Source organism: Ammospiza nelsoni, chromosome Z (assembly GCF_027579445.1).
Source record: "Ammospiza nelsoni isolate bAmmNel1 chromosome Z, bAmmNel1.pri, whole genome shotgun sequence".
Lineage (NCBI taxonomy): Eukaryota > Metazoa > Chordata > Aves > Passeriformes > Passerellidae > Ammospiza > Ammospiza nelsoni.
The window spans coordinates 87,078,979-87,098,815 of NC_080669.1; the positions used below are offsets into that span (position 1 = coordinate 87,078,979).

The 19,837-nt window shown below is 46.3% G+C and overlaps 1 protein-coding gene across 1 annotated transcript in view; it reads left to right on the forward strand.

The window, feature by feature from the left end:
• CTIF (cap binding complex dependent translation initiation factor) overlaps positions 1–19,837 on the forward strand; it is a 143,972-nt gene that overhangs the window by 95,712 nt on the left and 28,423 nt on the right. The window contains exons 9-10 of the mRNA XM_059492329.1: positions 6,647–7,085; positions 8,812–9,141. Of these exons, the coding sequence (XP_059348312.1) occupies positions 6,647–7,085; positions 8,812–9,141 (769 nt within the window). The remainder of the gene's footprint in view (positions 1–6,646; positions 7,086–8,811; positions 9,142–19,837) is intronic.

Consider the following 19,837-nt stretch of genomic DNA (forward strand, 5'->3'; position numbering starts at 1 on the left):
GCTGTGCTTGTCTTCTGGCATTCGCTGTATGTTTGTAAAGATGCATACGTGTAAGACTCAAACTATGCGCTTCATCTCAGCTGTTCAAAGATGGTTTTAAATCTTGATCACCACCATTTTGACAGGTGGACTTTCTGCACTTCCAAGATGCCGTGTCTGTCCAGATGATGTGGGCTCAATCTAGCAGTTGGGGTGGTCTCTACCCCTGGTGACAGAAAGGCATGAAAGAAGTGTGAATAATTTCATTTTTGTTTTCAGGAGTGAACATGACATCTTGTTCCCTTCTCATCTGAGAAAAATGCAAACAAAAATGAAACTGGAGCCAAGTGAAACCAGTTTGAGAGAGAAAGCCAAAGGGAAAACACAACACAAATCCTGTGTTCTTCATCCTTGGAGCTTTTGGTTATTGCTTTCTGTGGGGTTTAGAGGTTTTTGATTAAATTGTGTGGAACCATCAAGCTTATTCAAGTGTTTCCCATTCTCAGCCATAGCAAGGATAGAAATGGCTGGGGTTGGGCTGTGATGCTCCCTGCATCAAAGCAGTGCTGAATTACCATTATCCATGCATGTGAAACATCATAGTGCCTTTCATGGAGGTAGTCTTGCTGAAGAGTACTTCTGGGGGAAGTCAGGCCTCTAAAATAGAAATTCAGACCTTTTTCCTCATTATATATCAGTAACAATATTCCCCAGACCTCTTGGTACCTACCTCTTGGTAGTTTAAGGTGCAATAAAATTCCATGCCATCCTAACTGGGATCCTTCAGTCCCTCCAGTTTGGACCACAACATCTCTTAAAGGCTCAAAGACAGTGATGATGGATGTTTCTGACCACAGCAGTACTGCCATGCCCAAATCTCTCCAGCAGTGCCTGCTTTGGGATACCAGTCCAATTGTTTGTGGTCTGGCTGGAATATGCTTAGTTCAGAAAGACTAGGCCTGGAGACATGGGTTTGATCAGGGATGTTTCAGGGGATTTTGCTTTTTCCTGCCCTTCCCCTCTTCAGGCTGAGTTTCCTGGGCAGCTAGCTAGTTCAGCCAGAAATAACCTACATGCTAAACTGAGAATTTTGCTCTTTTGGTGGTGACTCTAAGACAGGCCCTTCCTAATTTCCCTCGCTTAATGAAAAATTGTGTTAAGATTTTCAGAAAGAAGGTGGGAGAGGTGGCCTGACATCCCACAGTGATTCCAGTCCTCCATTTGCAGGAGAAGCTGCTGAGTTCCTTGGGGATGCTCTGCTCCCCCAGCCTTGAGGGGTGTCATGGATAAGAGGGATCTGGGGTTGTTGTGGGAATGGAAGGTCCCACAGAGTCCATTCCTGCAGTAGATCCTGGAAGTGTTCCAGACCAGGCTGGATGGGGCTTGGAGCACCCTGATGTGGTGTAAGGTGCCCCTTCCCATGGCAGGGAGGTGGAACTGAATGATATTTAAGGTCCCTTCCAAAGCAAACCATCCAATGATTCTGTGATCTTAATCCATCCTTTGCAACAGTGGTTGCTAATTAGTTGCAGGCATTTTAATAACAAAGCTGATCAAGAGATACTTCCAAGACTTAGCATTATATTCCTGATCCTCACACAGAGATGAGACCCTGCCCAAGCAGACATAAGGGTGCAGAGAAACTTACTGTCTGTCAAATGCAGTAAGGAATGTGTTCATTCAAGCACCAGAAGGATGCAAGGAGTGGAGAAAGTTACCTGAGTGTCTGCAAGTCCATTTTAGCTACTGATTACTGGCCCTGGCTGTGCCCACCAGGTATTCTGCTCTGCACAAAACCAGGACTAAATCAGAATTTCTTCTCTGCAAGGAGCTTAAGGTGTCCTGGAGGGTTTGTGCCATGGGGAAGTTGACTGAGATTGCAGGCAAGTATCCAGGCAGGTTCTCCAAAGTAGGAACCAGCATTTGGACCTGGTCCCTCAGTCTCAGGATGGGATTTCAGTCTGTTTGGCCATACAAGGTCCTCTGTGTCATGGGGGTAAGTATCTTAAGTGCCACTGGAAGTGTATAGAATCTTAGAATTGTTCAGGTGGGAAAAGACCTATTTGACCATTGAGTCTAACCATTCCCCCAGCTCTGCCCTACCCACCACTGACCCATGTCCCCAGGTGCCACATCCACACAGCTTTTAAATCTCTCTAGGGATGGGGACTCCACCACTGCCCTGGGCAGCTGTTCCAGGTTGTGACATCCTTTTTGATTGAGGAATTTTCCCAATATCCAATCTAAACCTCATCTGGCACAGCTTGAGGCCATTTCCTCTTGTCCTGTCCCTTGTTCCCTAAGAAAAGAGCCCAATGCCCACCTGGCTGCATCCTCCTGTCAGAGCCAGAAGGTCCCTCCTGAGCCACCTGAGCTCCCTCAGCTGCCCCTCACGGGACCAGTGCTCTTATGTGCCTGCTCACCTCTCAGTGTTTGTAGGAATTGCTCACCCAGATCTCTGTGCAGCCACCAGGAGAATGCAGCCGCACATTGTCCCCCAGCTCCCCATGTGCCAGACAAATGGTGGGGGCTCTCAAAAGACTCGTCTCACTCCTGGGGATGTGGGCAAGGCTGACAGGACAGAGCAACTGTGTTTTAGGCCACAGCTGTCCACGTGTCTAGAGTTATTTTCCCCAGACTTGTGCCTTCCTGCGCCTTTCCTTGGGAGCAAAGGATGTAGTAAAAACTTAGAGGAATTATGTATTTCTGAGCACGTAGGCTGGTAATCGCCGAGACAGCTGAAGGCTTACATTTGTTTGCGTAGGCTTCTCCGACAGAGCAGACATTTGTCAGATCTAAATTCTGTTGAAAGGTATCTCATTTAGTTAATTAAATAAAAAAATGGCTGGAGAAACAATAGCAGAAGCAATACCATCCTATTTCCAGCTTGGCAGCCCTGACTGTCTCCCCTTGGTTTTTAGTACTTTTGCAATGTCTTTGTGACTCTCAATGTCTCTTTAGTTTCCATTTTGTCTGATGGCCAAATCCCACTGAAGTCAGGGGGAGTTTTGAACTGAATTGGAATTTGGCCTTTGAAGTGAAAATAGTAATTTAATGTTAAATTGAGTCAAGAGATAAGAAACCATTGTACTGCCCAGATGCTTTTTCTTGTCGCTGAATTATGGTTCCCTGCAAGGCACTGCATCCTTATGGCTCAGGATCAGCAGAGGGGGACAGAGGGATGATTTCCCAATGACTGCAGCATTTTTCTGGGGTAAATTCTTGCAGTACTTGGAGGTGTTGCTGTGTAATTCAAGCTTCAGATTCCTCCCTTCAGCATCTCAGACATAAAAGCCTGGGTTGGGAGGTGCATTTGGGTGTTTCCCTGGCCTGGTTCCCTGGGTTTGACACGTCACCCGGAGGCACCATCTTGGGACATCACCTTAAGCTGCCATCTGAGCATCTACAGTGCTGCCCTTGAACAAGCATGAGGTTGTTTCCAACAACCCACAGTGGGAGTGTGGCTGGACACCAGGTCCCTGTTTTGTCCTTTCCTGGGGCTCTCTGTGTCCCCAGCACCTTGGTGACACCTGAGAGCAAACATGGGTTGTCCCAACCTCCCAGGCTTTGAGATGCTGTGCAGTCAAGTTTTAAGATGTGAGCCCTATTCTCCCTGCTTTGGCTCTTCTTTCCTGCAGATCCTATTTCTTCTTGGCTTTTCTTCTTCGCTGGGGTGTTGGGAAGATAAAAGCACACAGCGAGTCTTTGCCTGAAAGCTGGATGATTGTCTAGACCCCTGACTGCTGCCAAGTCACAGACATTGCTCCTTGTTTGCCATTCTCCTTCCTTTGCCTTTTATTTCTTGCAATTTTTTTCCCAAAACTGTAAACTCTGGTGTTTTCACCCTTTGGCCAGTGACTGCAGAGCTTTGGTCTGTGTTTGCTCTTCCCCTTGCCATGGGGACATCACCTTTTAGCTGTATCCTGGAGGTGTAGGGCTGCCTGCTCTCTCCCATCCTATTGCAACAGCCGCAAAATGAACAATCTTGCACATTCCACACTGGCTAAACTACATCGTTTTTTTTTAATCTTAAACCATTTTTTCATTCATAGCCCTTAAACATTAAGGGTTAGGTTTATAATATGTCTTTAGAAAAAAAAACTGTCCCTGTGTGCGTGTCTTGCAGGAGTTTATGGCCAAGTTTGGTTCCTAGCTCATTTCCAGACATTTTCCCTTGCTTCTGAAATTATAGCCGTGTCTTTATGCAACTTCTGTAATTTCTGTGCAATATTTACAAATTAAATAAAGTAGCAAGCTGACTGGCCTATGAGCCAAGACTTGAAATGCAACCAAACAGTTAAACTCAGATGTCTGAGAGAAGAGCAAAACCACAGAAAGCAAAACTCTTGTATACTTGGGCCTGTGAGGCCTTACTACCAGATAAGGTTTTTAACTAACTTTTATTTTGACATTCCCCTTTTAATAAGCATTGCTCTTTACAAAGCGGTTTATGTGATTGCATTACTGAGAGGAAACAAAGAAATGCCAGGAAAACTTGATGTGGAGAATCTGTACTCATAAAATGCTTGTAGGCTCCAGCAAACAGGAAAGCTTTTCGCATCTCCGTTTTGGGTTTTTTTCCTTTTTTTTTTTTTTTTAATTCCCTGCCATTCAGTTTGCAAGGGGAAAAAAAAAGAAAAAGGAAAAAAAAAAAAAAAACAAACAAAAACTACAGACTGAATATCTCCGTCCTGCATTTGTTAAACATGAGCCCTCACTCTTTATGGTTAAAAGCCAGTTGGCCTCAGAAAATAGGTTTTGACTCCTGGGGATGCCAAGGAATACAGATTCCGTGGGCAGATGGCTTTGGCAGGCAGGGTTGGAGACTGCTGACCATTGAAATGTATTTGTGAATGGTTGCTTCCTTCATCCGAGCTCCCTTAGCTGAGCAGTGCCAGTGATGAAAATAAAACTAATTGCTGTGGGATGGGTTTAAAGTAAACACTGCTATTTATCCAGATTGGGGTGGAGGTTTGGGATAAGGAGTGAGGCTGACCACGGGTTTTATCATGGCTACAGAACCAATACAGAGACAAACCACTGTGATCACCACAGTGTTTAAAGTTGTTTCCTTGTTTTTGGGGGTGATACTGGGGAGATGTCCTGTGTCACCCTCTAGCACTGTTCCCAGCAGCCTTGTAAAGGCCAGGCATTAAAACACCCCATGGGCTCTCAGAGCTAAGACCAATAGCAAAGAGGCATCAGGCAGGGGATGCCAGCATGCTTAGGGTGGCCATGCTTAGGAGCCCTGGAGAAGGCAGCCAGTGCCAGGACCTTCTCCATCTTACGTGCATCCTGGCTGATGGCATTCTGGCTCTGCCTTCTCCACTGGGGACAAGCCACGCTGTAGCCTGTTTGGAAATCTGAGATGCCTGAGACTGCCAAAGCATTTCTTCCATTCAACTGTTGTTTTTTTGGGGATTTGCCATCTCGGCTACCGGTTACAGCCAGCACTCAGGGACTTGCTCATTCTTTCGGAGATGTTGTAGTCTCTCGAGTAAACCCTTTGGGGGCAGTTTCTCCTCTCGGTGGCTGTTGGGTTTCCATGTTATCCATCAGGAGCTCTGTACACACAGGTCTCTCTCTGGAGGTTGTGGTCCTGGATGCCATGCTCTCCATGCTGCCAAAGCCAATTTTGTTCCTCTTTTCATCCATGCGTGTGTCCTGTCCTGGTGTAGCAGTCCTGAAGGAGGTGTATAAAATAAGGCCAAACAAAACCATTTGGTGTGGGCAGATTACCAGTTTACTTAGTATCTTGCTTCTTAGTTATTTTTTTTTCTGCTTAGAAATCCTTGATACGCTTAAACTAGCTCACTGCAGACCCATGCAGCAGTGTGCCATGTTGGCAGGCAAGAGGAGAAAGTGATGCTGTAGGCCAGGTGTATCAGGAGCTCTAAAGCCTTCAGAAAAAAATATCTCCTGGCATTTCCTGCCCACCTGATTTGCTGCTGCTGTTTTTCTTGGTTAGTGTGGAAGTAACACAGAAACCTGAGAGAATTAACACAAAAACATGGGAGAATTTTTCCTGGGAACCAAAGTCGTGTTGTCCAACTTCACAAAAACTTTCACCTGAAATATGGCTGTCACTGAAAGAAATTTAGGGGCATGAGTTGTTAGATGACAAGAAACTGCCTCTCCATTTGTCGTCCCCTGCCAAGGGCCAAGCTGTATGGTGGAACAGATGTGTTGCCCCAACAGAACCATGAAGGAATGAGTGAACTTCCTTTGACTTTCTTCTACACTTTTTTGAAATACACTATCATTCAGTTTGCAAAATAATAACCAAACTAAACAACCAAACCAAAAAACCTATTTGATTTCCAGGTAACAGGGGTTAAAAATTTTTATTATATATTATTTTATTATATAATTTTTATTATATATTGTTTTATTGTATTTTTATAGTATATTATTATTTTATTATGGAAAAATAATGATAATGATAATGATAATAATGCTATATATTATTATAATTTATAATTCATTATTAATAACAATAATAACTTTTTGATAACTTAGTTTTAATAATAACTATTATTATATTATAAATTATTATTGTAATTATTATTAATAATAAATTATTATTATTATCATTATCATTACCATTATTATTGTTGTTGTTTTCAGTGGCCAGCTAACTTCCCAATTACTTCCTTTGACTTTCCAGGCGACAGCAGAGGCTTCCCAGCGGGAACAAGTCCCAGCAGCACACGGACCATCAGCAGGGTGGCACCAAGCATAACAGGGACCACCAGAAGCTCTACCAAGGAGGCCAGGCCCCTCACTCCTCGGGCAGGACGGGCCACCACGGCTACAGCCAGAACCGGAGATGGCACCACAACCAGAAGCACTCGCCCAACGACAAGGAGACGCACAGAAACGCCAAAGAGACTGAGAACCTGAGAATCGAGGAGAGCCCCGCGTGCACGGCGCACGTCCCCGCGGAGGCGCCGCGAGGCCCCGAGGCCGCCGAGAAGCAGCCCCAGCAGCAGGCCGAGCCCGAGACCAAGCGGAAAGACGGCGCCCACGAGCGCCCTGGGGACAGGCCCAAGATCAACCTGCTTCAGTCTTCTAAGGACAGGCTGAGGAGGAGGCTAAAAGAAAAGGTATTATTTCTTGCGTTGCTCTTTTTCTCAGGCCATCCTCCATAAAAAGGGTGGGGTGAGCTCAAGGGACCTTTCCATCAATGCTCCCAATTTACCATAATCCCCCAGTGTCAGCACTTCTCTTGAGGTGTCTTTGTGCTTCTTCAGGAGGCCTTTTATTGAAAGAATTGAGGCTCTGAGCTTGATTTCTTGAGTGAGGCTGCTACCAGCTTCAGTTGGACTGGAATCTCTCCCATTTTCCATGGGAGAAGGCTGGTGCACACATGAGCTCCCTCCTGGTCTGAAGAGCTCAATATTTTTCCAGAAAACATGTAAAAAAGGCAATTTGTCTCTGCAACTAAAGAGCTAAATCCCAAACTTTGACTCCTGAGTGCTGAATAGTTGGACTCCGCTGCTTTAAAGCTGATATCCATTTATCTCTACAATGAATTGAAATGCCCTTATCTCCCCCCTTCCTTCCAGCAACCCAACAATAACAAAACTATTGCATGCAAGTGACGGAGGAGAAATCCTTTTTGGAAACAATATTCAGCCACAGATTTCTGAGGAATTTGGAGATGATATCTCATTTGCCCCCTGTAAAACTCAAATTCTTTCTCTTGAGATTCTTTTGTCAGACTGTAAAAAGCGTCCATGGGGTTATCTCTAATGAGATTTCCAAAATACAGAGCAAAAATAACCTGAACACATACAATTCCATGGGAGTGCATGCTGGAAATGTATACCTTTGAATGCATGAGCATTTACTATTTCTGGATGTGGCATGAGGGGGAGTAAGAGATTTTGTTGGTTATTTTTATGTACTTTAAAGCAATCGAAGTGTAGTAGAGACTTTCAGAGTATTCATTTTAGTGCTCTTCTCAAAAATTTAGAGTCTTATAAGACTAAAAATCTCATCAGCACCCACTCTTGGGTGGGTGTTGCCAACATAACCAGTCTCCTGATGGGAGGTTTGGACAACTCCCTTGGGGATTGGATTTGCTACAGGTTTGTATTATATAAGATTGAGCTGGAGGGCTAGAAGAGAAAACAAGAGCAAGCAGGATGCATGCCTAACACTGGGGGAAAAGGAGCAAATGCATAATAAAATGTTGAAAAGAATCAATCATTTCTGGGGTAATGATGGGAAGTGAAAAGTGTAACAGGCAAGAGATGGAAAAGTCAAGAATCTTTTCAATGCTGGGATCATGTGACTTCTTTGAGCTCAATTTACATAAGGAAGTGTATATATTAAAATATATTTGTATTTAGATATATCTATTTATATGTATATATTTTATATTAAATATGTATATTTAATATAATATGTATATGAAATATATTGTTATGGGATTGTTGTCTGAAGATTTTGCAAACATCAGTGCATTTTATAAAGAGAAACAAAAAAATGTCCATTATGATGACATCACAGACACCAAACTGGTCCAAGATGCCAAAGGCAGTCAGAGGTGATCAGACTTTGGCATCCTGGCTCAGGACCCTCAAAGACATCTCCTTGAGCTGAGGGGTGGGACTTTGGGATTGAGTGGTGTGGGAAATGGAGAAAGGGGACATTTCTGGGGCAGGATGCATGCGCTTATGCTTTCCAATGCTGATGTTATACCACTGTACTACTAAAAATTGCTTTGTCTTTTCTCTTTCTCTTTATGTCCTCCCAATCCCCTTACCCCTTTGCTCTTTGTGCAAGGACATGGGCTGATATATCTGTTTTTTCCTTGTGTAACAGACGCCTTGTCTTTCCCTTTTCACGGACCAGGACGAAGTAACAGTGGAAACCACCGACCCTGAAAAGAATAAAATGGACAAATTAATTGAAATTCTCAACAGCATGCGGAACAACAGCAGTGACGTTGACTCCAAGCTCACCACCTTCATGGAGGAGGCTCAGAACTCCACCAACTCTGAGGAGATGCTGGGAGAGATAGTCAAGACCATCTACCAGAAAGCAGTGACAGACCGCAGCTTTGCTTCCACAGCAGCCAAGCTCTGTGACAAAATGGCCCTTTTCATGGTGGAGGGAACCAAATTCCGGAGTCTGCTCCTCAACATGCTGCAGGTAACAAGATAAAGTTAGTTGTTCAGGTGCCTGGAGCATCATCTCAATTGGTCTTACCAGTTATTTGGAGCTAAGCTGTTACCAAATTCCTTTTGAACCCAATTGAAGAGTTCAAATTGCACCGGTTGTTTTGTCAGTGCACATCTTCAATAGTTACCATAGATAATGTGACACTGAGGGCATTATCAAGGTGCTCTTCATTCTCATTTCTTGAACTCTACAAGATCTGTGGCATCTCACACCAGGGCCTGTCTGGGTAATGAGTCAGCTGCTTGAGGCAGCATCCCCACAGCATGAAAAGAAATGAACTGGCTGGGAGGGTCTCTCAGTGTAGGCTGTTAGAGTGGAGGGTCCAACTCAGCACCAGCAGCACCAAGACAAATCTCTGATGGTCTTAGAGACCAGGCTGGTACCTGAACAGGCTTTAGGCTGCACTACCTGGCTTGATTCTAGTTTTCTGGTTGCAAACAGAACTGAAATAATTACATATTTTCTCATTATTCTGGGTGACTCGTTTATTGATATGTGAAGAACTGGTTGGTTGTTCTGCTCCAAAAGCATCAGTGACAGCAAAGTTGCAGAGGGGAGGAAAAAGCAGCGGCTCTGATCACTGGTCCATGAGGTTAATGGTTGGACTTGGTGGTCTTGGAGATCTTTTCCAGCCTGGATGATTCTATGATAATGTTGGATGATAGAAAAAAGGGCTATCCTCAAGTGCCCATGGCCTGCTGAGAGGAATGTGTTTTACTACAGTGCCACCATTAGATTGGGCAGTTGTTTTCTGGGAGGGTGTCACACGCACCTCCAACTTTCTGCCTCTGGAGACAGAGCTGAAGCCATGAATTTCCATCCTTAATTTAAGGTGCATTTCTGTGGGGCTGTTCCCTCATGCACCATCTGTGGGACATGCAGAGCTCACTTTTCATTTCTCTGCTCTCCATACAAGTCTGTTGCTCGGGTCCACTCCAGTTTTTGACTCATATTCTCGTTCTTCTTGCTGCTCTTGTTGGAGATGCTCTTGTTGGATGCTGTGGCTGGCTGCCTGTACCTTGAGCTGGCATTGGGACAACACAGCAAGGAGGGAAATAAGGAGTAAAATAAAATAGTAAAAATCAATATCAGATAATTCCGCTCAGTGACTGGTCCAGCTCTGCTTCTGTCTTTGCTCTGCATGCACATCAAGCACAACAACTCTCCCCATGTCCACTCCCCCCTGCAAAGCCCTTGGCCAGCATACACATCTGCCCGTTACCTCTACCAGGTGGTGATTTTTTCCAGATTAGTATTTCCAAAGGGAATATCCATCAGAATGAGGGAAATTGCAGACAGATTCAGTCCCAGAATTAGCAGCAAGGGGCTGGAGGGAGCTCTAAACCTGCTCTGCATCCCTTTCTTCCCATACCAGGTCACTCTTGCGTCTTTCCCTCTTAGGCTGAGCAATCTAAGAAATCCAGAATAAAGCCCAGGAATGATGGCCTGAGAGCAGCAAAGTGTTAGCCCACAATTGATGCTGATGGCAGTCCTGGGTTAGGGAGGACTCTTCCACCTTGCTTTATTCCCTTGCCCCAGCAATTCCACCCATGCAAACAGACCCAGTAAACTGATTTAAACTGCAGCATCCTGTGCAAGACTTGAGTGGCTTCCCATTCAGCTCTTCACAGCATGAATGCAGAATAAATAATATATCTCCTATCTCCAGAGAGACTCAAAGTGCTTCTCAGGAACGTGCTGCCAGTCCCAGTGTGATGGGGGCGTTGTGGAGAGCTGAAGTGCAAAGAGGGAGCAGGGTGTGCGGGTGACCGAGTTCATGTGCCGAGTCACAGAGAAATATGGAAAAGGGATTTGTTCAGCCCCAAACTGCACATCTTTTATAAATGTCTTCATGGGCAAAAGGTGACAGATCACTACAGGTCAAAAGCAAAGTGCTGTGTGAAATTGAATAATTTAACATTTCCTTTCTGATAGTAAAGGATTTTGACTTTCTGCAAGCACTGTTTCATTTTCCAAATGAAACAATCAGATGCACTCAAACTGATTCATAAATACTTGGGTCAAGCCCTAAACCAGGAATATTTTGAGGTATTCAGCTCTGATAGCCTTGGCTGGAGACAGAGCCAGGTATGAGACACAAAAGAGTCATTGCAGCTGCCTTGGTGTGAAATAAGGAGGTTGATTATCAATATCAATATGGTATGTTGGAACTGATACGATGTATTATCAGTATTAATAAGGCATTTTGGATGTTATGTCGTGTTACAGAGTAATGTGAATATCCCATTAGTGTATGATATATTAATGCATTGATATCAGTTATTATATATCCATATGTATACATACATATATATATATATGTATACATATATATATATATGTATATATATACACACACAGAGATCTATATATATCCATATGTATCCATATGTTACAATCACATTTTTATATGACTGATGACAGGACATTACCCAGCTACAGTCCTAGCCTTTCCACCATCAGATACTTTCCGTCAGCCATTTTTAGATAACTCGCCGTTAATTAAAAAAGAGAAATAAACCTTTATTAAAACGCTTGCTGCAGAGCAGGATTTGTGTCTCTCTAGCACCTTTCAGACTAATCTGATCCCCGGGCGTAAGGAGCTCGGCTTGCTGGGCACTGGCAAGCTGGGGAATTACTGTGCCGGGGTGTGATAAATCGGGATCAGTGTGATCCCTGCCCGTGCTGCTGGCGCCGGGGCTGCACCGCTCGCCCCCCCATCTGCTCCCAGCAGATGCTCCTGTTTTCTAGGGGCTTGTTTGTCCCTTTCCCTCAGGACTGCGATGGCAACAGCACATCCCCACCAGAGGAGCTCAGGAGTTGGTGCATGAGCCCCTTGAGGTGCCCTGCCAGCATGGGCATACCTATAGACAGCATCCCTACAGGACCTGTAGACACTGTCCCTGTACCCTGCTGGACCTTAAAACAAGGTGGTTTTTTTCCCCTACAAAACAGGCAGTAAACTGTCTTTTCAACATGGTTCTGCTTCTGTTTTCAGGTGTTGACAAGGTGCTCATGCTCAAGTGTTGCGCATGTTCACAGCTTATCTCAGTGTACTTGTTTTGATCCCAAAAGAGATGTCAGTGCTGCAGCATGGGAATGTTGTCACATCATCCCCCTCCCTGCCAGCAGCTCCTCTGAAGAGCTTCCCTACAGCCAGCATGGTTCACTTCATCCCCTAAGGGGATCCATCAGGAAAACCCTGGTTTGAATTTATCCTTCACTCCATGTTTTGGTCCAGAATCTTGGCTGTCTTGAGTTTGGGTGCTGCCAACCTCTCAGGAATAGAGATGTGGAAAGGGGAGCCATGGGGTGGACAGGTGGTAGAGCTGCCATGTGGGAGCTTGGCACTGGGGAGATCATTTGGCATCTCAGTTGTCCAGCCCTGGCACAGGCTGCCCAGTGATGGATCACCATTCTGCAGGGATTTAAAAGCTCTGGGGGTGTGGCACCTTGGTGGCCTGGGCACTGCTGAGGAGTGGGTGGACTTGATGTTCTTAGAAGGCTTTTCCAGCCTAAACAGATCTGTGGTTCTGTGATTTGGGTTTTTGATTTTCTCCTCATTGAATTGGGTTTAGTCTTTTGGTAGCAAAAGCAGTTTTGAGCTATGTGACCCCTTGGGATGGACCTGGGTGAGCTGGGCCCAGGGAGCTTGGATGTCTGGGGACATGAAAGAACATCTTAGTGGACACATACACAAGCTATTCATGCCTCTAGAAATACCTTCTTATTTAATACATTGAAAGTATTTCTCCTTTGAGAGGCTTTTGCTTGTCATAGTTTCACTCACTGGCATGCCCAGGCTTTTTTTTTTTCCTTTCTTTCCAGTAGGGGGGTGTTAAGCAATGTGCCAGAAACCCTTCACATGTAACATAAGTTGGAGTACTCCTCTGCTGGAACAACCGTGCTCTTTATAGCAGAGCTGTGTCTGCATCTGAGCTATGCAGAGCCAAGTGTATTATTAGAGTGAGCATCACTGGGGCTGTAATTGTACACTGCTCCCCTTGGCAACCACGGCCAACAGCACATCAAACAGAAGGCTGATACCTTCTTTTAATAATAATGAAAAAAAACCCCACCAAAATCACAAAATGGACATCCCGACACAGAGCAGCAGAGCCTGCTGGCCTGCTGCCAGAGGAGTTCCATCCCTGCACATGGAGCTGCCTTGGTGCCAGAGGAGAAGGGCTGGTTCTGCAGGATGCCCTGTGGCTTACCCTGCTGCGTGCCCTGTTGGATGCCCTGTGGCGTATCCTAATGTATATCCCATTTCACACCCTAATGCATACCCTAAGGCACTCTGCATTTGATACGTCATAGGATACTCTGTGGCATACCCTAACGCATCCCAAAGTTTATACCCTCGTGCATACTCAGTGGTGTACCCTAGTGCATATCCTGTTGGATGCCCTGTGGCATTCCCTGGTGAATATCTTGTGGTACAGCCTAATGCACTTCCCATGGCATATCCTATGGTGCACCCTAAACACAACCTATTACTTACCCTAATGCACTTCCCATGGTGTTTCCTATGGTATATCCTAATGCACACCCTGCTACATACCATAATGCACTTCCCATGGTGTTTCTTATGGTACATCCTGATGCACATCCTATTACATACCATAATGCACTCCCTATGGCATGCCCTATGGTACATCCTATTGCACACCCTGCTACATACCCTAATGCACTTCCCATGGCATATCCTATCCTAATGCACACCCTATTACATACCATAATGCATTCCCTATGGCATACCCTATGGTATACCCTAGTGCATACCCTATAGTATATGCTAAAGCATTCCCTGTGGTATATCCTAATGCATTCCTTAATACACATCCTATTGCACACCCAAATGCCTACTTTATGATTTACTTTACTGTATATGCTGTTGGATTCCCTGTGGCATACCCTAATGAATACTCTGTGGTATATCCTAAAGCATTTTCTATGGCATACCCTGATGAATACCCCATTTCCCACCCTAATGCTCCCCTGTTGCACACCCAAATGGGGGTTTTTTCCTTATTGCTACCCTGTTGCTCACCCCTGTTGCATATCCTGATACATTCCTAATGTTGCACACCCACACAGGGTTTCTTCATCATCTTACTGCAACCTCGTGATGCCCCAGAAATGGCCCTTCCTTGTTTCAGTGCTGTGCTTGGGTCTGGATGTAGAAATTTCATAGAAACACAGAACATCCTGATCCAGAAGGGACCCACAAGGATCACGGAGTCCAAGCCCTGACCCTGCACAGGCACCTCAGTGACCCCTGAGAATGTTGTCCAAACATTCCTGGAGCTCTGGCAGCCCTCAGGGCTGTGCCCATTCCCTGGGGGGCCTGGTCAGTGCCCCACCACCCTGTGGGGGAAGAACCTTTTCCCAATATCCAACCTAACTCTCCCTGGCACAGCTCCAGCCATTTCCACGGGTCCTATCCCTGGTCACACAGAGCAAAGATCAGTGCCTGACCCTACTGTGCACATTACAAGGGAATTGTAACTGCAGTGAGTCTCCCCTCAGTCTCTTCTCCAGGCTGAGCAAACCAAGTGCCCTCAGCCCCTCCTTGGATGGCTTCCCCTCTGGACCTTTGAGATGGGTAGTGGGGGTTTTGGCAGAGGTTTCACTTCAGTCTCAGTGCCCTTGGTTGGGTTTGAGATGATTGGTGTGACCATTTATAGAGGGGCTCAACCGTGAAGGTAACCAAAAATCCATTTATGTTGCTCCAGGTGGGGGATGGAAGTGGAGAATTTAGGTTGAAGCATTTCTTGGAATGTAGTCATTGTGGCATGAGGTACAGGGAACTGACTGATTTCCTCTAGTAAATGTGGGTGCAGTGTGAAGTGTTTGCAAAGCAGAGCATGAGGATTTGGGAGGAATGAGCTGAAGTTCTTCCTGTCCTGTAGCCTTTTTAGTCTGAGCAAACAACCTCCCAGCCCTTTCAGCACTGTAGGGCTCTGAGACACCGGGTGGATACTGTGGGAACTGGGGCATGGAAGTTGGTTGGATTCAGTGATCTTAGAAGTCTTTCCCAACCCTAATGGTTCTATGATGTTTTGTGTTATTCTAAGTATTACATTAATGGTGAAGGCTGAAAGGCAGATTCTTTTTTTCCGTTCTCAACATGATTATTGGTGAGGAACAGTTTGTGGTTTGGCAGAAGTGGAGGCAGGAAGATCCAAGTGTGGCTGGAGAGTTTCGGACCTGTGCACCATGTCCAGCACTGACTGTAAAACGCCATCAGTCCTCTTTCTATGGCGTTTTTAATATAATTTAATTACAGATGGTCCAATCTGTGCACATAAAACAGAGTGGTACCACTTGTCTCTGAAAGGACATTGCCCAGCAGACATGAGCATGCTGCTTCACTGAGAGGTGGGGGAAAAAGGTCCCAGTGGCCCTGGAGCAGATCCTAAAGCCACACAAGTGTGTGCTCATGTGCCACAGCAGTGAGCTCAGCTCCACAGAGCAGCACTACATCCATCTCTAACATCTGTGCCTGAGCCAGCCTTGCAGCCTTTGGTTTCTGCTCCACAGGAGTTTGATGAGCTCTTCCCCCAGTGAGGTGGAGATTCAATGGGGAAAGCCTCCTTGGCTCGAGCTGCTCTCCATGGCTGACTGTGCAGACCAGGAACCTCTTGGTGGTGAACCTCAGAGTGGGTGCCAGCTCCTCAGGAGCCCAGCACAAGCACAGAAATAGCAAATTGTGCTGCACTTGTGTAGACGTCTTCATTTAGGGGTTTGCAGAAACTTGTAGAGCTTGGAGACCTTTCTTCCCTTACATTTCTGATACTGATAAACATCAAACTGTCCTGCTTTTGTAAATCACTGGGGGACTCCCCCAGCAAAAGTTTTGTGTAGCTTTGAAGAGATTTATTTTCTATACGCCCAGGCAATTCAAAGGCAGTTCTAAATTCATGCACACTCATATATCTATGCAGTGCTTGAAGGGGCATGGGGAACGCAGCCCCGTGGGTGGCTCTGAGGAGCATCCCCAGCTGCTGCATCCTCCTGCTCTCAAGCTCAGAGGAAAATAGTGGAAAGGAGACACATTCCCTTTTTGCCCATGCTTGTGTCTCAGGAGACATTCTCCAATTTTTTACAGTGTATTTACTATTTTATTTTTATTCTTTATTATAGTACCATTTTTATCACTTGATTCTTGTATTCAGTTACTTCTTATTTTGCTCATATATAAAAATATATGCTTATTTCATAAATATTAATTATGCATGTTTTTATATATGTCTGCTAATGGTATATATTAACATTATATAACTTACAATAGCAGTATATAAATTACAATGTTAGTAACTTTTTTTTTTTTTTTTTTAATTCTTACTATGGTTTGTTTTGTTTTGTTTTGTTTTGTTTGGGTTTTGTCCCCCTTCTTTTGCAGTCATCCAGGGCCAAGCGCAGGCTGTGCAAGTGTCGGCAGCAGGCAGGAGAGGGAGCCCGGGGAGCGGGCTGGAGCCAGCCTGCGCCTATTGGCAGGTGAAGGGCAGGGCTGGGCATCCCTTGGGGCTGGCCCTGCCTTTACCCCGAGCAGTAACCGAGCTGGGCTTGGCCCCGGGAGGCTCCGAGAGCCGCTGGCACACGGGTGCCGTGCGGGGCTGGGAGTTGCTGGAGAGCCCTGGATTAAATGTCCACGGCTGCGTGCTTCCAGCTTGCCACTGCTCCCGAGGGGAACGGTGGCTGCAGGAAGCACCCGGCTCCTCTGCGGGTTTTCCATGGCAAAGGGAATGTGGTGGGGGCCAGGGAGAGCCGGGCAGCACCTCCCTGCAGGGTGTTGGTGAGGTGAGCAAGGGGTTAATGGAGGTTTTAACGGAGTGCAAAAAAAGGGGCAGGTTTGCACTGATGGGGACAGGAGCTGTGCCACACAAGCACTAGGAGCTGGGGATATTGAGCCAGACCCTAAATTAAACAAGCAGTGGGTTTGCACTGCACATCAGCCCTCAGTCTGAGCACAGACGTGGATTTTGGGGGTCACGTTGAGTTGCAGCTGGAGGTGGCCACAAGGCCACTGACACAGCAGTGAGTGTCACAGGGGATGACAAGGAGATTGTCCCCAGTGCTGTGCAGGTCTCTGGGGTCTGCACTCTGCCCAATGCAGCCACGCTCATGGCTCTGCACAGGAAAGATGCTTCATTTAGACTAGCAGTGCATCGTGCAGTTGAGAGTTTGGTGGGAAGCAGGACTAATTTTCAAAAAAAAAATCCCTTCCAGTTTAAGGATTGGCATATTTGATATTAATTCAATGTGCTGGTAAGGTTTTATTCCTTACACTTTGCAGTGCTTGGTTGTGTTGTGCAAAAATAGCCATCACCTTTAGTCCATAAATTTATGTGTGGCTTCTCCTGGCTTCTTTCACCTTGAAGGGGCCAAGATTTCAAAGCCACCGTGGGGACCAGCCCATGCTCCAGCACATGATGGGACCTGGGGATGGTACTTGGTGTCTCAGTGTCTCTCCAGGCACTGGGTGCCCTGGGCATCCCCCAGTGAAGGTGGGACCCAGCAGAGGCTCCATCCTCTGGCTTGTGCGTGTTGGTGGTGAAGAGTGTCAGGAGCACCCCTGGCCAAACTGCTGCTGCCTGCTAAAAGAACAGCTGAGTTCAGAGAGAGGAACTGGGGTGGTGTGACCCATGCACAGCCTGTGCATGGGCTCAAGTGCAGAGCAGAGGCTGTTCTGGGCTCTAGGTGGAGACTGCAGACTGCTCAGCCTGCCTGCAGCCCTGGGACAGAGCCAGGCAGCAGCTCCTGCTGGGGTGGGCTCCTGGCTGCCCCCAGCCATCGCTGGTGGGTGAGGATGCTGGGGGTCCTGGTACAAAAAGCAGAAATAAAATAAAATAAAATAAAATAAAATAAAATAAAATAAAATAAAATAAAATAAAATAAAATAAAATAAAATAAAATAAAATAAAATAAAATAAAATAAAATAAAAACTCAAAATCCATGTATCTGTTGATGAGAGGTGAGGAAAGGAAGGGGAGCACTTCAGTGTTGAGACCTCCCCAGATCGGGCTGAGCTGGCATCAGCTCCTACTCGCTTGTTTACTCCCCAAAGGCTCAAACCCACGGGATGTGGGAGTATGTTCCTGTCAGCCCAGGGGCTCAGCTGGCCCAAGGCACCCTCCTCACAGACCATCTGCTGCTGCCTGCTCCAGCCCAAATCCAGCTCAAGCTGCTGAGCCACCCCAAGGTGGGGATTTTGGGATGCTGCGGGGTTGGAGGATCCCTCCTCCCCATACCCACAGACACTCTGCTCTGCCCAACCCTGCTCTCAGCTAATTCCTCTCACCTCAGCTGGCATCAGGAGTTTTGGAGGCTCATTGGGGCCCTGTGATGCATCACCCTGCCTGGGACTCATCCCACAAACCCCACACCCCCATCATTTTGTCAGGGAATAAAGCATCCTGCTGACACAGGAGCACCGTGGAGAAGCAGCTGCCAGGGACATCACCTCCTGTGCCAGGCCCAGGGCAGGTGGATGTGCCAGCAGCAGCCCAAAGATGGGATTTGGTTAGAAGGATGTTGGAGAGGGAAGCCCCGCTTTCTCTCCCTAGAGAAGGGGGAACATGAGCTAACATGCTGTGCCCATCCCTGGCTTTACTTGGACACAGGCCCATAGCATACAGAGGATGCTCTTGTGCTCACCAGCAGGAAAGCTCTTGTTTTAAGGTTTTCTAGCTGAGTCACAAGTTTCTGTACCCGATTCAGTTTCCAGCCAAGTGAGCCAGACTGCTGTGGTGGCACCCAGAGTGATGGTCCCGTGGGACCTGCAGCTTGAGCACCCTCAGCATCCTCCAGGCATGCTTAGGCTCAGGGTTTTTTCATTGCGGGGTATTTTGGTGTGTAGCTATGTGTCAGAGTCTGGATTTGGAGAATGAGTGCTTCCAAGAAAGTCCACATCCCCTTTTTGCCTCCCCTGTGGTGTTTGCACAGCCTCATCTTTTCCTGCTGCACACATTTAAACAAGAAAATGCAAAATGATGGTGGGAAGTGGCTTTGGTGGTTCATGAAAGCAGAGGAGCTACAGGACACTTGAGAGGTGGGGAATGAGGCTTGAGAATTATTTCAGGTCCTGTCCTACAGCTTGCCAGGCTTGATCCTGATGCAAAGCACAGCATCCAAGTCTTGGGGACAGCAGCAAACAATGCTTGGCTGGAGGACATTGCCCTGCCTTGACACATCCTCTGGTGTCATCAGCAGTGCTGCCAACCATGGGGTGTCCCCCATGCTCCTCCCCTCACTGAGCATCCCAAACAGTGCTTCCTTTTCCCCTCCCAGTGATAAATTCCTCCTCTTTTCTTGCTCCCTTTTTTGAAAATTACTCTTGCTCTAAATACTAATGTTTTATTAAACAGAGGATAAAACAAGCATCTCTAGCAGTGCTGGGAGTCCAAGCTCAGTGATAAAGCCAGGCTGCACCAGGGTTTGGAGCAACCTGTTGTAGTGGAAGGTTTCCCTGCCCATGGCAGGGAGGTTGGAACAAGATGGTCTTCAGGGCCCCTTCCAAACCAAACCATTCTGTGATAGCACTTCCAGTTCAGGAGCAGCAGGAACTGAAAGTGAGGACAGCAAGGGCAAAGTGTCCACCAGCTAAGGAGACAGTTTCAGACTGGAGAAAAAAAACCTTTCAATTTCTGCTTTGTTTTG